Source organism: Lepidochelys kempii, chromosome 5, assembly GCF_965140285.1.
Source record: "Lepidochelys kempii isolate rLepKem1 chromosome 5, rLepKem1.hap1, whole genome shotgun sequence".
Taxonomy (NCBI): Eukaryota; Metazoa; Chordata; order Testudines; family Cheloniidae; genus Lepidochelys; species Lepidochelys kempii.
The window spans coordinates 29,649,885-29,665,789 of record NC_136384.1 but is presented as its reverse complement, the minus strand read 5'-3'; the positions used below and the strand labels follow the sequence as shown (position 1 = coordinate 29,665,789).

Here is a 15,905-nt window from a genome sequence, read left to right as displayed (position 1 = left end):
TGAACCCTGTCTCTGAGAAACAGTGAAGTGTTAGAGCTTGTAATGTTTGTGCCATACTGTGTACATTTTCTGGTCAGCCATGAACCCTCCACTTTCCCAGCTAATGTGCTTCGAGCACTTAACAACTTTCATATTGACTTTGTAGCAATTATGCAGATGCTCAGTCAAATCAGAAAAAACTGTCACAACTCCTGGATAAAAATCTCTTACACCCTCCAAATCAGCTCTCGTACATTGTATGGGGTGCACACCAGATTTAAGGCCCAGATAATTTTCACCTAGTGAATCACTGCATCCTCAAACATGATGCCAATGCAGGCCACCTCTCTCCACGCAGATTGGCCTATAGCCAGCAATCCCCATGTCATGGCGTACTGCTTGCTGTCCTATAAACTTCTGCAACCTTGTGATCCAGGAATTGCCCAGAATCCACCTGTTGGCAACCCTTACAGCATGCAGATTTCTTTGCCCTCAGCAGCCAGGGTACCTGTGCTGTCCGTTCCAAATCTTTGCACTATGTGTGTCTTTGGACACACCACATTAATTTGCCCCGAGAGCACAAAGTAACCACTCCCCCGGTAATCTTTCCAGACGACACATCTGTGCAAGAGTAGAAGTGAACATGTTCCTAAATACCTATCCCAATTTAGGTCCCCCAATACCTTTCATAAAACTTTGAGGCACTCAAGCCATTTTTACCCACATAACATGAATCGTTTGATCTCTAGTTCTGTGCAAAAGAACAAAACAACTCCTAGAAACTTTTATTGAAAAAAAAAATGTCTTTTTCTTTTCTTCAGGGCTTATATGTCCATAACCCTTAGCTCCAGTGACCACCCCCATTTGGGTCACTAGCCCTACTCTGCTGAGGCTGAGACAAACCAACTCCTCTGAGGCACACCAAATTTCAGAGGAATCTGACTAAGCATATCAATTTCAGAGGATTTACAGGGATGCAACCTTAACTATAGTGGTGCTGCTGTGCCACTAAAGTAAGAGATATTCCCTATCCCACAGAGCTCTCAGTGAATTGGTGGATGTGCAGGGTTTGGTGCATTGGCAGAGCTGAGGGGTGTAGGGGAGTTAGGGTGCACTGTTGGGGTGCTCCAGTAGAGCTGGGGGTGTAAGGTAGTTGAGGTGCACTGGCAGAGCTGGGGCGTGCAATGCTTCCCTCACCTAAGCCCCCAACTCCTCTCCCCTTCCCCATAACTCCTCTACCCCTATTCCTGCACTCCTCCACCCTCTATATCCCTCCCAGAAAGCATTCTCGTGTCTGTTTTTTCTCTCCAAATGCTTTGATTACATTCCCTCAAATAAAATTGCCACTCATCACTCACAAATTGTAACAACCACCAGTCACTCAGTCCAAAGCTCCATTTGTCTTAGGTGGGGGGTTGTCATGATCTTTTCTTTGTTAATTGAAGGGCAACTTCACAGCCATCAATCTCAATGAGGTCTGTGGTTTCATCCAGTCATTAATACCTCTCAGTTTAACAGTACAAGGCAATGGAAAGAGACCATTTGGGAGGAGGGGGGACAGGAGGGGAAGGGACAAGACTGTAACTTAAGAGCTCCTCAGTTAAATTTTGGATCATGAACGCTACCCCATGAGACACACCAGTCTGATTTACTGTTTGGCTTTTAGAGCATTAAAGCAGAGTCAAGTTTTAAAGCATATAAAATGGTAGGAATGGAAGCCCTTTAGCCATTTTGTCTTAAATACCATTCTCAGTTCGGGTCCCCCAAAGATTTAGTGGGGGTCCTGCACTGCCTTTGGGTAAAACTCAACAACTTGAGACCATTTTTGAGCCACATCACGTCAATAGTTTGATCTCTGGCTCTGCATGCAAAAAAGAACAAAAACCAAACACCAACCCAGAAACTTTTTGAAAAATGGTTATTTTTTCAGGATTTATATCTCTGCAACCCTGGCAGTTTCAAATGACCCCAAATTTGTGTGTCTAACCCTACCCTTCACCCTATTGAGGCACACCAACTTTCAGAGGAATCTAAGTAAGCATGTTGATTTTAGAGGACTTAGAACTGTCCATCTTTAAACAGGAGTTGTGACACAACCTTAGTTAGCTGTAGTGGTCCTACCATGCCACTATAATTTGGGTCAGATTTCCTGATGTGACTTCCTCTGTGAAGTAATTTATCCAGTGTCCAGATCTCTGTCTTAATTTCCCCATTATTATTTATTTATGGAAGTCTCACTGTGTGGTAGGTGCTTTCTGAACACACAAGAAATGGAAACCTGTTTTGTGTGTGTTTAACATTTCAGAAATACTCTGTAAAATGAACCCTTGCATCCAGTATGTCTCAGAAGTGTTGAGAGGCTTTAATTCATTCTGCTTTTACAGACACATAATTAGACAAAGAGTTTATAATTTAAATAGAGAAAATAACAGCTTCCGTGGGGGGAGGGGGGAGAAGGTCTGTGTCATGTTGAGTCTGTGGTTTCTACTGTGTGTGTGGAGGGTGCTGCTTCTGTGTGATGTATACAGATGTGTGGATGCATACATAGACAGAATATATGAAGTTAACTACATTGCCCCTCCAGGAAGTGAAGTTACAAGCTAAACTTGCACTGCAGTGAGTTGCGTTAGGCAAACCTTGCTCTTAGTATGTTGCCAAAATAATAATGGCAATAAATAAATCCATAAAATATGATCAGTTAAGTTGTTTGGTCTATATGTTTTTAACTTATAAGGTTCTTTATTACGGTTACTGAACAGCTAACACTTTGTAAACTATAACCCCAGAAGAAGGCTGCACAGCTCATGTTTCCAATTTTATCATAGGAGTTATTTCAGGATGGCAGTACACATTGTCCTAAGGTTACTAAAGTATGGAGCCATTAAGAAATCAAATACAGCAGTGAGCAGCTTGACTTCCAGATTTTGACTACATGATGATGAGTGGAAATACAGGAGCTGATCTAAGCTTAACTGTAGTACGGTATCAGTACATTGTCACTCTAACATCATGCACCAGAAGTTAACCTTAGCCTTCAATCACTATCATATTTCATTCACTAGGCCTTTGAAGTATGTTGCATGTACTTCAGATTCAAACATGATGAGTACAAATTCTGCAAATATCTTCATCAGTAGGAGAATATGGTATATGAGGGGACATGAAATGAAAGAGGGGAATGAACCCCTTCATTTGTTGTAAGTAAAAATGTTGAATAGTATTTCACAGTGGAGTGTGAAATGGGAGGAAGCCGACTGACTTTCCTGCTAGCCTAAAGGCAATAAAGCATAACAGTGGAACTTAGCATAAGTCTGAGCAGCTTTAACCTTCTGAGTCTAGAAAATGTGTTTTCAATACATTTCATAAGGTATTTTGCATATAAGTAAAGTACATAAGACTGGATTACTTTTTTTTTTTTAAATTCATTTCAAAGTAGTAGTAAGAGTGTGCACTTCTATGAGGGATTCTTTTCAGAATGTTTGTCACTTGCCCTTTTCAAACTTCATGACCACTGTCTGCCTTTTATTGGTCACCCTCAGAAACAGGGTACTGGATTTGATGGTCCAATGTCTTGATGGGCAAGTATTCATAGGTGGCTGGTGACAACAGTGTTTAGTCTTAAGTGCCCAAATTCCTTTTCAAAATGAGATTTAGGCTCCTAAATCAGTTAGGCATTGCAACACTGAGTGCTTAAATAGCATTAACAATTTGGGCCTTAAAGTCTGATTCATCTCCCAGTAAAATCAATGGAAAGACTCCCTGAACTTCAGTGGGAGTTGGACTGAGCCCTGACTGCTTTTCTAGTTCTTGTGCCACCACCATAGCTGTTGGAGCACTTTACATTAGGGGCAGCAGCTTGCGTAGGCATATCAAGACCCCTTCCGCCCTATTACCATAGTTCTCTCCAAAATATTTGAGGGAATTAGCTTGCCCTGCCCTCAGTCACCAGGTGCTGACATGACTTCTCTGCTCTTACTATATGACAGGAGGAGTTTTAATTTCAGTGCTGAATTGGATAGTCACGATGAAATGCTAAGGGAGATTAGAGAGGCTATCAAAATAAAGAACTCAGTAATAGTGGGGGATTTCAATTATCCCCATGTTGACTAGGTACATGTCACCTCAGGACGAAATGCAGAGACAAAATTTCTTGATACTTTAAATGACTGCTTCTTGGAGCAGCTGGTACAGGAACCCACAAGGGGAGAGGCAACTCTTGGACCAGATCCTGTGCTCCACTCAGGACTAGATCAAGAGGTAACTATAACAGGCCCATAATATAATAACATTTAACATTCCTATGGTGGGAAGAACACCTCAACAGCGCAACACTGTGGCATTTAATTTCAGAAAGGGGAACTATGCAAAAATGAGGAGGTTAGTTAAATAGAAATGGAAAGGTACAGTGACTAGAGTGAAATCCCTGCAAGCCTCATGGACACTTTTCAATGAAGATATTGAACAGAACCAGACCCAGAACAGTTCCCTGGAGGCCCCACTCCATATGCCTTTCCAGCTTGACTGTGAACCACTCATAACTACTCTCTGGGAACGGTTTTCCAACCAGTTATGAACCCACCTTAGAGTAGCTCCATCTAGGTTGTAATTCCCCAGTTTGTTTATGAGAAGGTCATGTGAGACAGTATCAAAAGTCAAGGTATGCCATATCTATTGCTTCCTCCAGGCATGTTACCCTGTCAACGAAATCTATGATGTTTGTTTGACACAACTTGTTCTTGACAAAGCCATGCTGTTACTTATCACCTTATTATCTCCTAGGTGTTGGCAAACTGATTGCTTAATTATTCGCTTCGTTCTCTTTCAGGGTATCGAAGTTAAGCTGACTGGTCTGAAATTCCCCAGGTTGTCCTTATTTCCCTTTCTATAGATGGGCACTATATTTGCCCTTTGCCAGTCCTTTGGAATCTCTCCCGTCATCCATGACTTTTCAAAAGATAATCACTAATGGCTCAGATACCTCGTATGACAGCTCCTTGAGTACTCTAGGATGTATTTCATCAGGCCCTGGTGACTTGAAGACATCTTACTTGTCTAAGTAATTTTAAATTTGTTCTTTCACAATTTTAGCTTCTTATCCTACCTCATTTTCACTGGCATTCACTATGTTAGGCGTCCAACTGCTACAAACTTTTCTGGTGAATACATTCCAAGAACTTGTTGGATAATCTGTGCCTGCTGTATTATTTTTCCAACAGATGTCTGCGTAATTGAAATCCCCCATCACCACCAAGTCCGGTGCTTTGGGTGATTTTGTTAGCCTGATCCACCTCTTCTTCCTGGTTAGGTAGTCTGTAGTAGATTCCCATCATGACATCACCTTTGTTTTTTACCCCTTTTATCCTTAGCCAGAGACTTTCAACAAGTCTGTCTGCTGTGATCTAGCTGGTGATAGAGAGTAAGGAAGCATTATATAATTGCATAATTGCCCGCATTATTGAAGGACAAAGAAAGACTATTTTATGAGGGGATTAAAAAGTTCTACTTTTTGTCTGTAATAATGGATAATTCCAACTGGTTTTCCCTAAACTGTAGTTGAGTTAAAAATGTAAAATATACTGGTGTTTTCCATGAGGCTCTGTATATTGCGAACTTGCAGACTCAGCTATAGTGTGCTGGATATCTGGATTTGCCCCATAAAAAGTTTCTTTTTATAGGTTTTCTCTGTTTCTTCTTCCAGTGCTTGTTCACGTCCATTCCACATTAGGTGTGCACGCGCCACGTGCACAAGCGTTGGAAACTTCTCCCCTTAGCGGCTCCTGTCAGGCCGGTGGGCCCCCTGAGTGGAGCCACTGTGCCGTGCATATATACCCCTGCTGGCCCAACCCCCTCCAGTTCCTTCTTGCTGTCCGTGGCGGTGTTGGAACAACCTCTCTCTCTCTTGTAGAAGAGCAGTCCCTTAGCCTTTAGAGTAGCTTTTATCAGTTTGTTTATGTACAGATTGTGGACACTTAAGTCATTAGGTGCTTGGAGGCCTCCATCACCTGCTCCGGGCCACGGGGCATGCTGCAGGCCCATGGCTTCAAGGCTTGCGCCACGTGCTGCAAACCTATGCCAGTTAGTGACCCCCAGGACTCGTGTCTATGTTGCCTGGGGGACGGACATAAACTGAATGGTGTAGGATTTGCAAGGCGTTCAAGCCAAGAACAAGGAAAGAGAGAGACTTTCGCCTAAAGCAGCTATTGATGGAGGCCGCATTGCAGCCGCTGGGCCCGGAGCGCCTGACGCCGGCTCAGGCTTCCTTGGTGCGTAGTGCCCTGGAGCTGTCGAGAGACCCGGCACTGGCTAAGCACCGTAAACTGTTGGCCCTGGAGCGTCAGGCTAGGCCCTGGCACTGCTCGTCCTACCCGGTGCAGCTCCCGGCGCAGCCTGAAGGAAGGTGCGGTCGTTCTCCGCACGGGAGGCTGGCGCCTCCCAAGGCCTCGAGCGCCAATAAGAGCGGGAAGGTCCCGGTACCGGCGCTGGCACGGGCGGTCCCAGCAGCACAAGCCCCATCGAGCCCAGACCTAAGTGAGCTCAGAGCTGACGATGGGCTCAAGGGCATAACGGATCAGCCCTCCACGCCTGGCACCTTTGAGGCTGCAAAGGACCTTATTGAGCTGTCGGTGGCGAGCCCCGTCCCATATGGGGAGAACCCTCTGGCACCCATGCCTCGGGAGCCGTCGAGGGGTAAGCCGGCAATGGTGTGCTGCTCGAGGACACCGTCCTGGCCCCGCTCCCGGAGTTGATCTCGGTCTAGCTCCGACTCTGCGGACTCACGCTTGCCTGCCACCGAGAAGGAGGTTGTGGCTCCAGCAGCGGGTCGATGCGAAGAAGCACCAGAAAGGGCATGCCGCTCTCCGGCACCGCCCAGAGACCGGCACCAGGAGGAGTTGAGACGGCCCTCCCCAGAGGACTCCAGCAGACGGTCCTGGTCCAGGGAACGCTGGCACGGGTCCTGGTCCCGGTCCAGATCCCGGTCCCAGGGATACCGGTACCGCTCCTGGTACTGCTCAGCCAGGAGCCACTAGTTCTCCCGCCAGCGCAGATCGTTGGCACCACCATGGCCTTCGCGATTGGCGTTGCTGCAGTCCGGCACCGGCTCTGACTGCTATAGCTACCCACACTGGGGCCTGGACAGCAGGGATCCTCAGGGGAGCTGGTAACCTCAATGGGGGCTGCCAGGCCATTGGCCCTTCTGGACCCCCTGGGCATATTAGGAGCACCAAGGGGCCCCATCTAGGGCAAGTTACTCGGTGCAGCAGTCCCGGTCCCCGCACCGACGCCAGGCAGTGCCGGAGGCAACAGTATCCAGGCCTCCAGCATCCCCCCAGCATAGACCGGAGAGTCCGGCACCGAGCCAAGTACTGTCCCATGGACTCCCGCCCCGGCCTGAGCCGGAGGCTCCTATCATGGGAGATGGGGAGCAGGAGGACCAACCAGAGGGGGTCGAGCAGCAGCTAACCTCCTCATCTTCCCCCGATGAGGCGGTGGCAGGTACAGAGGTGTCCAGCCCTCTACCGATAGACCATAGAGCCCACCAGGAATTGCTGCGCAGGGTCACCCAAAATTTGGGGTTGCAGGCCGAGGAGGTGGTTGAGCAGGAAGACCCCATGGTGGACATTTTGAGCCCTGAAGGTCCATCCAGAATAGCGCTCCCGCTCATTAAGACCATTCAGTCCAGCTGTAAGATTATATGGTAGACCCTGGCCTCCAGCGCTCCAATGGCTAAAGGAGTGGAGCGTAAATACTCTGCCCCATCTAAGGGCTATGAGTTCCTGTTCTGCCACCCAAGTCCATGCTCCCTAGTGGTCTCAGCGGTAAACGAAAGGGAGCACCCTGGACAGCAGGCCCTAGCCTCTAAGGCCAAGGAGGCGAAACGACTGGACCTTTTTGGCAGAAAGGTGAATCGGGGGGCATTCAGTTGAGGATTGAGAACCAGCAGGCCATCCTCAACAGGCACAATTTCAACTCCTGGGCGGCAGTGGGGAAGTTTAAGGACAACCTCCCGCAAGGTTCCCAACAGGAGTTCACAGCCCTGGTGGACAAGGGCAAGGCAGTAGCCGAGACCTCTCTCCAGGCCTCCCTGGATTTGGCAGACGCGGCAGCTAGAACAATCGCATCGGGGTGGTCATGAGGCACTCGGCTTGGCTCCAGGAGTCAGGCCTGCCCCCCGAGGTCCAGAATACACTCTAGGACCTCCCTTTCGAAGGGTCCAGGCTCTTCTCGGACCAGACAGATGTGAGGCTGCATAGCCTCAAGGACTCGCGAGCTACACTCAAGTCTCTGGGTATGCACACCCTGGCGACTCAGAGGAAGCCCTGTAAGCCGCAGCCTCCCCCTCAATGCCAGTACCAGCCTCGCCATAGGCATGAGGCTTACCGTAGGCGAGGCAGGGATAACAGGTAACGGTGCAACAACAACAATAACAATAATGCGCCGGGCCAGAACCAAGGTCAGCACAAACCCCAGCTGGGCACTAAGCCAGGCTTCTGAAGGTGCGCTCGAGGACAGCGTACCAGACCAGTCACTGGATCTGTCCCTTTGTTTCCTGAACTGCCTATCCCGTTTCTCCCGTGCGTGGTCCACCATTATGTCAGACTGTTGGGTCTTACGCACGGTACGGAATGGATACTCGCTGCAGTTCGCCTCCCTCCCCCCCCTTTCATCTCCCTTCCCCGTCCCTCTTCAGGGACCCCTCTCACGAGCATCTCCTAGAGAAGGAAGCCTGCTCGCTGCTAGAGGCGGGGGTGGTAGAGGCGATGCCGGATGGGGCTAAGGGGAAAAGGGTTCTACTCCTGGTACTTCCACATCCCCAAGGCCAAAGGGGGCCTTCGCCCCATCCTAGACCTGCTCAGGCTCAACAAATTCCTGGTCAAAGCCTGATTCTGCATGGTCTCTCTGGGCACCATCATCCCTTCCCTGGATCCGGGGGACTGGTACGCCGCCCTCGACATGAAGGACGCATACTTTCATATCGCCATCTTCCCAGCACATCAGCAGTTCCTACGCTTTACCGTGGGCCGAGAACATTACCAGTTTGCGGTTCTCCCGTTAGGTCTAGCTGCGGCCCCAAGGGTGTTCACAAAGTGCACGGTGGTGGTGGCGGCCTTCTTACAGAGGCAGAGAATCCAGGTGTACCCGTACCTCGACAACTGGCTCCTGGCAGGCCGTTCCGAGGCGGAGATGCGGGGCTATGTGGAGGTGGCCCTGAGATTGTTCCGCGAGCTGGGGCTCCTGGTCAACGTCCTCAAGTCCACGCTCGTACCCACGCAGAAAGTGGAATTCATGGAGGCGGTCCTGGACGTGGTGCAGGCCAGGGCAAGCCTTCCAGTATCCCGATTCCGGGCTATCCAACAAGCGGTGGCCTCCCTATGCCAGTTTCCAACGACAATGGCCAGGTGCTGCCTGCAGCTGCTGGGCCACATGGCAGCATGCACATACGTGGTCAGACATGCCAGACTGAGACTTAGGACTCTGCAGGCATGGCTCGCTCGGGTGTACTGCCCAGGCAGGGACCCCCTGGACTTCGTGGTGACAGCCCCAAGGGATGTGCTGGACTCCCTGCTGTGGTGGCAGTCCCAGTCTGTGGTTTGCGAAGGCATCCCCTTTGCCGCCCCACTACCGGACCTGACGCTGGTGACGGACGCGTCAGACCACGGAAGGGGGGCTCACCTGGGGGACCTCATGATGCAGGGGTTGTGGTCCGGAGCAGAGCGGTCGCTCCATATCAATGTGAAGGAGCTCAGGCCGGTTTGTCTCACCTGCCAGACCTTTCACACCACTCTGAGTGGTCACAGCTTGACAGTTCTGACGGACAACACTACTGCCATGTTTTATATAAACAAGCAGGGTGGGGCTTGTTCCTCGCCACTCTGTCGCAAGGCTCTCCTCCTCCGGCACCTTTTCATAGCCCATGCAATTCACCTCGAGGCGTCCTATCTCCCGGGAGTGCAGAACGAGCTGGTGGACTCCCTTCTGCACCTCACGCAGCAAGGGCTAGCCCCGTCCTCACTCAGAGTGCACCTGGCGGCCATCTCCACCTTCCATCTGGGGTTCTCGGGGGGCTCGGTGTTTTCCATTGGTGGTTCCTTAAAGGGTTGGAGAGGGTGTTCCCATACTCCTGCCCCCCCCAGTCTCTCCATGGAACTTTAACCTGGTCCTTTCTAAACTCATGGGACCCCCTTTCGAGCCCCTCGCTACCTGTTCTCTCCTCCACCTTTCCTGGAAGGTGGCATTTCTGGTTGCCATTACCTCAGCCAGAAGGGTGTCCGAACTGAGGGCCCTCACCTCTGAGCCACCGTATACAGTATTTCACAAGGACGAGGTGCAGCTCCGGCCGCACCCCAAGTTCCTCCCTACGATGGTCTCCCGATTCCATTTGGGCCAGGACATTTGTCTGCCAGTGTTCTTCCCGAAACCCCATAAGGACCCGAGTCACCGCAGCTTGCACATCCTGGATGTGCGTCGAGCGCTGGCGTTCTATTTGGAGCGCACCAAGCTCTTTTGCAAATCCATGCAGCTGTTTGTGGCTGTAGCCAAGAGGATAAAAATCCAGTGTCGGCGCAGCAGATTTCTTCTTGGATTACAAGCTGCATCTGGGCGTGCTATGAGCTCGCAGGTGTTCCCATCCCAGCAGTCACGGCCCACTCGACCAGGGCGCAGGCGACTTCCATGGCATTCCTGTCACGGGTCCCAATCCAGGAGATCTGCAGAGCAGCCACCTGGTCCTCGGTGCACACCTTCATGACCCACTATGAGGTCAACCAGCAGGCCAGAGAGGACGCGGCAGTTGGCAGAGCGGTCCTCCAAGCAGTTGTTCTGTGACTCCTACCGTATTCCAGAGGTAAGCTTGTAATTCAGCTAATGTGGAATGGACGTGAACAAGCACTCGAAGAAGAAAAAACGGTTATTTTCTCGTAACTGTTTTTCTTCGAGATGTGTTGTTCACGTCCATTCCACCACCCACCCTCCTACCCCTCTGTTGGAGTCGCCGGCAAGAAGGAACTGGAGGGGGTCGGGCCGGCAGGGGTATATATGCACAGCACAGTAACGCCACTCGGGGGGGCCCCGCCGGCCTGACGGGAGCCGCTAAGGGAAAAAGTTTCCAACGCTCATGCACGCGGCGCACGCACACCTTATGTGGAATGGATGTGAACAACACATCTCGAAGAACAACAGTTACGAGAAAGCAAGTAACCGTTTTTTCTTATCCTGAAATCTGAGGGCATACAGCAAATATTGTCCTTTATTAGCTAACAGGGAGGCATCTTGTTACAAATGTTCAGTAAACAAACACTAAAACTTTAATGCTGTCTTTATGGGCAGTTGCGGAAAGAACGTCTTATAATTTGCTTCTTTGTGGGAAGAAAGTGCTGGGCTTGGAGGGCTTTGAGGCTTAGGGAAAGTTTGGGCCTCATTCATGTCCAATAGTCTGTCCACGTCCTACAGAGAGCCCCGTTTAAAGTCAGTGGGGCTTGGGGTGTGGGGCAGTCTGCTGCCATACAAAGCAGGATTGGGGCCATGGGGGGAAGCTTCCTTTGGTTATTGTCTATCTGTATTGACAATTCTTTAAATTAAATCTTAATTTTGTGTCTGTGAGACTGAACCTGCTTCCTTCTGTCTGCTCACTCTGTAATGGAAGTCTCATCACATAGCCTTGTCCTACTAGCAGAGAGGGTGAGATGGCAGCAGCAGTAGAGGATGCAATGGGATAGCTATAAATGACAGTTTAACAAATAAAACACCTTTCAAATAAAGTTTTTAGCTTTACTTAGTGTTCTCACCCTGAGGGTGATGTCTGATCACAAGGTGTCAGTGACTCCTCAATTCTAATTCTAATTCTGACACTGACATTTTTTTCCTCTAAAGACTGTGTCTTGCTCCTTTGCCTCCATTTTCTCATCTGTAAAATGGGAAGAATAATACTTCCCTGTCTTACAATTGCCTTGTTAATTCATTAATGTTTTATAAAGTGTTTTGAAGATGGCAAAATGCTCTGTATTTTGGATGTTGACTATTATTGGTGTTTTTCTGCACAGTGTTGACAATTTTGGACTTGGTCTTTTGCTTCAAACTAAGCAGATAAAACGGATGGTATCATCCTATGTTGGAGAAAATGCAGAATTTGAACGACAATACTTATCTGGAGAATTGGAAGTTGAGCTTACACCTCAGGTAAGCTGCTTTCCATAGAGGGATCAGTCAGTTCTCCTTTTTCATCTGTAATAATGGATGATTCCCATCTTGTTTTCTTTTTAAGGTGTCTTTTCTCTTTAATTGTTGTTTTACAATACTAATATTTTCCATAGAGGTAGGTTTGTGTTGTAAACACACATGGCAGTTGTTCTTAAATTGTGGCCTGTGAACTGCTGGTGATCTGTTGTGAATTGACTGATCATGCAATGTAAACTTCCCATTATCACCTTAAAAGGCTTCTTAATAAGAAATTAAATATTATTTGTATTGTTCACTGTTTGTTTCTAGAAGTGCCTGCAGTCTTCTAGGCAAATGTACAAGAGAGAACAGGTCTTGCTCAGGAGAACTTACACTCTTAAAAGCACAAAATGACAAGTTGAGCAGCCTGGAGAGGAAGAGTCAGCTTTGGGGAGTGAGCTGGGATTGAGCGCTAGTGGAACAGACTTTATGGCAGGAGAAGGGGGCCAACAGTTGAGAGTAAAAGGGTGTGAAGTGGAGGGAATAGACGGCCAAGTCTATGGAAGTGATTGGGGAAAGAACTGGTAAGCGGGAACAGAGAGTGAGGAATAAAGTCAGGGACATTGATGGATTGGGGGTCATGGAAGGGTCAGGTGAAAGTAATGGCTCTTGGGCAATGTTGAAAAAGATGAAATGGTAGTTGGAGGGTGGGAAAATTTAAAATATTAAAAGAGATCCAAGAAAGAGCAGTGTGTTGAGAAGACACGATTGAGTGAATGGCTATTTTAGTTTTGATCCAGGGTTGAAAGTCAAACTAGAAGTTGAGTGCTAAGGGGTCAAACAAAGTAATCAAACGTGAGGGTGAGAGACTGTGAAGAGAAGAAGATCCAGATGTGAAAATCAGAGAAGAAGGTGTTTTGTGGAGGAGTTATGTATAGGGATATAATGCAACCGTGAATGAGTGGACAGATGGGCCATAAGACTCTCTCTCTAGATGTGGTTCATGTTATCAAAAAAGTTAGAGAACCCCTGAGTTGGGGTAGTTGCTCTATCTTTGTTTATTAGATTAGAAGTAAATATGTAACTTGCTATCTAGTGGAAAAGAGTTAAAATTGGAGTTTTAAGTTGCACAGTGTGAAACTTAAACATCAATAACATGTTAGTTGAATTTAGTCATACTTTTGTGTTAAATCTCAGTGTACCTATCCTGTGTTAGAATTTAATGCTTACAATCTAGCTCTTCAGTCAACCCAGCTATAGCAATTCTTGCACAAAAGGATAATCAGGGATTTGGGTACAAGGGTAAACTAGAATGTGGGTATCAATAAGACACCCTACTAGATCTAATATTGTAAAACTGACTGCATAATTCTAACACATGCAGCTAGTCACTAAAACATATGCCGTGTTATTTCAAAGGATAAGACATAACACAAGGAATAAAGGGTGTTATTAATGAAGGCTGCAATAGGACCCCCAACTTTGTGTTTGCAGCTCTGACCCCAGGTACATATAGAGTGCACAGTTGCTCTTGGCTCTGTGCTACTGAGAACACTGCTTGTCAGAACACTAGAGATGGAGAAACATCCAGCATCCCTTTCTACCCTATTGGCTGGCCCAGAAAAGCCCTGGCTCTTGCCACTTCCTCAGCTACCAAACTTTGTTTATCTTCTATGTTGAACACCTCCCACTCAGATTGTCAGGCAATCCACTTCCCCCTCTCCACTTTGTGACCAGTACCGCCAACCTGAAGATCTAACAAACTTCTCAAATGTGAGAGTTATGTGATACTGGGTATACCAGGTACATGTTTTTAACAATAAGATTCATTAATCACTGGAACAATTTGCCAGGGGATGTAGTGGATTCTGCATCACATGAAATATGTAAATTAAGATTGTATGCCTTTCTAAAAGATATGTTGTAGTTCAACCACAAACTACTGGGCTTGATACAGGCATTACTGGGTGAAATTCAATGTCTGGTGCGATACCGGCGGTCAGTCTAAGTGATCACAACAATGATCCATTCTTGCCTTAAAATCTGTAAGTCTATTAATATAATTTGGGAGAGATAATAGGGGAAGAAGGATACATTTCTCAGAAGTTACTTTTAAAGCAAAGTAACAGAAAACAGTTGTTTGTAGCTAATACAGGTTTTTGAAAGCTAGTAATTCTGGTGGAGATGGATTAGCTGCAAAGTGAAAAAAGGTAGATAAAGGTACATATTAAATTAAAAGGATTGTATGGATATCACTATCATGCTGTCTGGAATGCCATCCTCAAGGTAGGCTGTCAAAAAGCCAGGAAGTCACCCCAAGTTGCTTATATGTTCTATAATTAGATTTCACCAACACAGTAACAAATGTGAACTCCTGAAGCACACTATAATAGTCTTACTGTGGAGTCACAGACAGTCCCTTTAGGCATTCTGGTCTATGTTGTCACCTGTGCAAGCTGGACTTGGTTGCTATACACCAAAAATCGTATCACATTCAGGTTGCTTCCAGTCCCAAGAGCCCAGTCACTTACCCCAGGTCAGTTTGTACCCCGGATCTCTCACCAAAGACAATGCTGGTAGCCAATCCTGTAATAAACTAACTAAAGATGTATTAACTAGGAAAAAGAAATGAAAGAGTTACTTTCAAGTTAAAGCAGGCAAACTTATATACACAAATGAGTTAGTCAGTGGTTCCGAGAGATGACAGAGTTGTAGCAATCTGTCAGCACTGAATGTCTTTTAGGGTTAACCCCAGGTTGACCTTGGAGATCTTTGCTTCTGTTTCGTAGCTCCAGCCCTATAAGATTCCAAACAGCTAAAGAGGTGAAAAATTTAATTGTTCACTACCTTTATTTCTTTCTTCCAGAATTCAAGCTCATGGGATGATCCCTTTTGCACATAGCCTCTTCATGTGTGGGAGGGGACAATTAAGTCTTTGCACTCTGATGTCTCACAATGGCCCATTTAGTCTTGATAGCCTTCTTAATAAGCAGGAGACAATTCCTGCTGACAGTTTCAGGTCAAACATTTTTTTACAGTTATAAAGCAAATACTTTATCACATGCTTTAAGGTAATATTTAAGATATTATAAGTGAGATTTATGCATGCAGCAACTTACAAACTTTTCATAAAGTCTAAACACATTGTTATAAGTACAATATCTATCTTAACAATACTACAGGTGAAATAACTGGTTTCCAGCAATGAACTGGTCTGTGCTCAGCTGAGGCCTAAAGCTTGGGGAAGAGTTGTCACTTGGCTTGCCAGCCTCACAATCACCACCGCCTATTTGGCACTCAAGAAGAGAACCCAGGATTACTGACTCCCAGCCTCCTGCTGAAAGTAATAGGCATTGCTATAGCCATGATATAGCATCCATTTGATATAGCATCCGTTGTTATGTTTCCCTAGAGGCTTCAGAGCATGAGAACTAGAAATTAGGCAAATATGTAGGTTGGTAAAAAAGACTGTACTAATACTGATAGGCAAGTGGGGAATAGGAAGAGAACAAAGAGTGCATGGATTTGAGTGAAAGACATGTAAACAAGCTAGAGAAAAGGGGTTATAAAAGACAAAGGCAAGAAGTTGAATACTGAGTGAATGGGGAGTTTAGCTACAGTGTGCTATTTAGTAACTGATGGCCAAGAAGAAGGGTTTTATTGTCTAACTGTTGAGCCACTTCAACACAGGAGAAATAACAAGAGGGGGGAAATAGACTATTTTTCACTGTTTCTCTTAAGATCAAGAGGAAAAGTCCCAAGGTACAGGAACA

The 15,905-nt window shown here is 47.0% G+C and overlaps 1 protein-coding gene across 2 annotated transcripts in view; it reads left to right on the top strand.

Moving 5' to 3' along the window:
* OXCT1 (3-oxoacid CoA-transferase 1) overlaps positions 1-15,905 on the top strand; it is a 125,694-nt gene that overhangs the window by 16,680 nt on the left and 93,109 nt on the right. For both annotated transcript variants that reach the window (XM_073343852.2, XM_073343853.2), the window contains exon 4: positions 12,018-12,153. In XM_073343852.2, coding sequence (XP_073199953.2) covers positions 12,018-12,153 — 136 coding nt within the window. The remainder of the gene's footprint in view (positions 1-12,017; positions 12,154-15,905) is intronic.